Source organism: Pipra filicauda, unplaced genomic scaffold (genome assembly GCF_003945595.2).
Source record: "Pipra filicauda isolate LSUMZ 115617 unplaced genomic scaffold, ASM394559v2 scaffold15_size4787011_pilon, whole genome shotgun sequence".
Classification (NCBI taxonomy): Eukaryota; Metazoa; Chordata; class Aves; order Passeriformes; family Pipridae; genus Pipra; species Pipra filicauda.
The window spans coordinates 423,550-427,782 of NW_024104096.1; the positions used below are offsets into that span (position 1 = coordinate 423,550).

The 4,233-nt window shown below is 44.8% G+C and overlaps 1 protein-coding gene across 1 annotated transcript; it reads right to left on the reverse strand.

The window, feature by feature from the left end:
- Positions 1 to 724: 724 nt before the first annotated feature.
- LOC120322844 lies at positions 725 to 3,309 on the reverse strand. Its single transcript, XM_039379202.1, has 2 exons — positions 2,387 to 3,309; positions 725 to 2,293 (listed from the first exon to the last, which is right to left on the reverse strand). The coding sequence occupies exon 2, from the start codon at positions 2,246 to 2,248 to the stop codon at positions 1,253 to 1,255; it is 996 nt and encodes a 331-aa protein (XP_039235136.1). The 5' UTR covers positions 2,249 to 2,293; positions 2,387 to 3,309; the 3' UTR covers positions 725 to 1,252.
- Between the last annotated feature and the right edge of the window lie 924 nt (positions 3,310 to 4,233).

The window sequence follows — 4,233 nt, forward strand, 5'->3', positions numbered from 1 at the left end:
TTAGGTTGAAGATCATGGTTGTAATGACTTTTTAAAAAACAAACAGAAATGAGCTTATATTCCAGCAACAACATAGAAACTTCCAAGGAAAATTCTTCTAATTATTATCAGTATTTTCTGTGAAGAAGCTGTTGAAAATATTTGAGCCTGGAAGAAATCTGATCTGATCTTTCACTTGACAGATGTTAGCCTGTATTATGCCTTAGTTTCTAGAAAGAGTTGGAAAAATTTGTCAAACAGTAAATCAGCTGAATGGTAACACCACTGATAAAGGAAATGGTTTGGGAGTTCGCGCCTTATGTAAGTTGGTATCTCAATATTATCTGAAGAGAAGACGAGTGGAGAAGTTGTAAAAAGTTAATCTTGAAACTTGTGTGTCCAGCAAATTGGAATAAAAGAGCAAAATCTGTACAAGAAGAAATAGTGAGTGCCACGGTCCGTGGGAGAGAGGTGAAGGATCGCGGCACTGCACAAAGGGGTCCAACGAGGTTTGAGGTTGCAATGCTAGTTTAATGGGGGTGCACAAGGGTTTTATCAGCTCTGGTGTGGAATGCATCAGAAAATGGGGTGGAGCATGAGACAGATAGACAGGGAAATGAATAGGGATAGGGACTCGGGCAAAGACAGAGGAATAGGGGAGGAACCGGGGAAGGAAAGGACGAATGGTAGCTCTCTCCTCTCTGCAGCCTTCTCAGCCAATCAGAGGGAGGAACAGGGAAGCAGGGAGCAGACAACTTGTGGCATGCTTGGACATGCCTGGGTATTACAACTGTAGGGGAAATCATACAATGTAGATATTTGTAAACACATAAGAACTGTAAAGTCCATATAATAAAGTCTTTTCAATCACTGTATATCTTTTTCCATTCCTGAAATCATTCCCATTCTGATCCTTGCTCCTCCACATGTTCCCCTCTCTAGTTTGATTCATGCACGGCCAGAAAAATATTTTTTGTTATGGTCTTCTTGCAGCATGCTATGACACAGGAAATAGTTAGTAACAACACAAACAGAAAAAGCAAAATTTCAAAGCAGGTTAACAGGATTTGCTTAAGCCAATTAGGTAGGTTGGGTAAACTCAACTTGTCAAATAAATCATCAGTGGAGAATTTTGGTGACATTCGTAGGTCGTTAACCAGATTTTGTAACTCTTTGATGCTTTTGAACACGGATTGGGAGTGGTCAGAGAAGTTGAGACAGCACATGCCTTCAAACTCCTGACACCCATGGCCATGCATTAAAAGGAGGAAGTCTATTGTGGCCCTGTTTTGAGGGATACCTCCTTCAGTTTTAGGGTGTCTTTAGCCAAGCCCTCCAGGGCGATGCTAGTGGCATTAGCCTCTTTTGCCATCCAGCATCTCAGAGGTGTTAAGAGACCAAGGGCAAGCGCTGTACCAACCCCTGGGAGCACCACAAAGGCGCTCCAAAAATTCATGGTTTTGGACCATAAGGGGGTACGAGGGTCACAGTACTCTGGGACTGGCTGATAAATATTGCTCACTGATTTATAAGGGGAGGATCTTTTGGATTGATTTGGTGCTGATGGAATTTGGTTTGAGAAAAGGAATTTGCTGGGGTTAAAGAGGGAGAGCTGCCCTATGGTACAGGGGCCTCCTACTGGGTAAGAGGGGACATCTGCCCAGGCTCTCTCACAACAGATTAAAAACTTTCCTTCTGGTAACACCATTGGTTTTGAGCCGACAATCTCAGTGACTATTTTTTCGGGCATGGTGTTGTTGCACCAAAGGGAAGTGTTTTGATAGATCTCTTTACAGGGAGTTACTTTGTGGCTGTAAGCTTTTACAGTGGTCCTTGTTGTAAAGAGAAAACAACAGTTTGTAATTATTGATCCCATAATTTCAATTTCCATGGGCTCCTCAGTCCCATATGAGGGAGATTCAAAGTGTACCTTTGAACCTTCATTTGTAGGTATTCCAATTAAACATGTCTGAAACAGGTTATTAATGTTCAACAGGGACAGACAGATGGCTTTATTTCCTGTCTCCTGAGCTAATTTTACCCAGATGTTCTCTGAATTGGCATAAGCCCAGTTTGGAAGCCCAGCTGCAGTTTCCGATGTTCTTTGCTCGATTCCTATGTCGAGGAGGATGATGAGGAGGCAGGCACAGGTGTAACACATGGTGGATCCTAGTAGATCTTGACTCTTTTTGCTGGAACCCACTTTGGGCCTGTGGAAACACAGGCGTGTCCTTTCCCCCACGTGATGAGGGGAAAAGGATGCGTGCATTTGTCAGTAAGCACATCATCTTTGCCACTGGAAAACAGTTGACTTCTATAGGTGGAAGGGAGACAAAAATGCAAATAAAACTGTTATGTTCGTTAAGTCCGGTCAGCAATGTGGGTAATACTGTAATTCTTCTCTCACGTGCTGCTAACTGTGAGACGACCAGTTAGGTTTCTTCGGGGTCCAACTCAGGGTCAGGGTCGCAGATATTTGTGAGTGTAACTTGCATAATTTGTTCATCATATTTAAGTTGAACTGCAGGGAATGGTAGGCTTAACATAATCCATTCTAAATGCTGTGGTTTGCTGGCACTTGCTGAAAGGACGGGCTGCAAAGGATGGAACACAGCTGAGGGGGTGTTTGTGTCATAGCGCCGCCCTGGGCGCTCGCCCCGCTGTTTCCTTACAGTTCACAGTCGCACTGTCTGAGGTCTGGCAGTGAATTAAAAGTCACTTTTCTTTTTAAATCAGGTGACTTTTTTGGTGGCAGCAGTTCCCCATGGATATTAGTGATGGATCTGCAATCTCTAGTCCAATGTCTCCCTTTTCCACATCGCTGGCACAGTGTCTTTGGAAGCTCAGGTGTGGTGTTTAGTTTAGGGCAGTGTTTATTCAAGTGCCCCTTCTGGCCGCAGTTGAAACATTGCTGTAGTCCAGTTAAAGCTTCCACAATCAGTTTAGCTTTGTGAGATACTGATCCCACGTTTTTACAAGCTTCAATCATCTCCAGCAAGCTGGGTTCTTTTAGCATTTTTAAGGCTTGCTGGCAGTTTTCATTAGCTTTTGCAATTACAAGCTTGTTAAACAGAATGTCCTGGCTTTCCTTCTGTTGGACTTGGCGTGCTATAGCCTCTAACCTGGTGATAAAATCGACAAAGGGTTCATTCGGGCCCTGATTAATTAACGTGAATGAAGTCATTTGCACATAAGCATCAGCCACCTTTTTAAGAGCTTCAACTGCTAGGTCTTTTGTAGCATCCAAATGCTTTAAGTCTATACAAACTCAGTCTTGCTGCCTGGCATAAATGCCTTCTCCATACAGCATGTCAATAGCACTGCTAACTGGAATGCCTTGCCTTTCCATCTTTTCATTAACAAACTTAATTATGAGCCGTTTCCATTCTGCTTCAAAAACGGACACTTGTACTGTAGATAGCAGTCCATTAAGCACCACTCTGATATCATAGGGTATTAAATGATAAGCCAGGAAAAATGATTTGAGCAGTCCTACAGTAAAGTGTGCTCCGAGACCATATTCCACAATTGCTTTTTTAATGTCCTTTAGCATAGGGTACAAAATAGGCTTCCACTCCGGAGAGCGTCCTTCCTCCAGGTATATGGGCAAAGCTTTTAAAAAGTTGGCATCATGAGCCTGAGCAGCTTCTATCCTATAAGCCTTTCAAATATCGTTGTAGGGCAGCGGTGGTTTTGCTGTCCGGCAGCTGCTGGAGGCTTCGGTAACAAAAGCCTCATGGGCGCGGCCATCTTCCCAGATGTTATTGTCAGAAGAGGCCCTGACCCCGCCCCTTAGTTTCCATCTACCCTGGAAGGGTGATGGCGTTGGGGTAGAGGTGGTGCTGGAGGGAGAGGGCATTCTGGTAGAGGGTCATGGGCATGTTGGTGGTGTAGTGGGGTGGACATGGAGACGGGTTAGGGGGTGGAGCCGACGGGACGCACGCAAAATTTTTGCACGGTGCTTTTCCACACAGCGTGCGTTCCCGCGTTCGGCCTTCACGTGCCTCGGTCTCGCGCGCGCACGATCGTCCTCCGCCTCCACCGTCGCCATGTTGCAAAGACTGCGTGTCCCCTGCACCGGCTCTCTCCCTCCCACCGTGCCAGATTTTTCGGGGCTTGTCTTTTTCCGGGGATTTTGAGTAGGATTTTTTAGATTTTTGTGGTGATTCTGGGAGATTTTCATTGGAACTCGCCATCTGATGCTGTAGCACCATTAGAACCAATCTCCAAGCTCTCAATGCTTCAGTAGTAATT

Bases quoted from the DNA above. Each gene is read 5' to 3' on its own strand.
- LOC120322844 (XM_039379202.1), bottom strand. From the start codon at position 2,248: ATGCACGCATCCTTTTCCCCTCATCACGTGGGGGAAAGGACACGCCTG.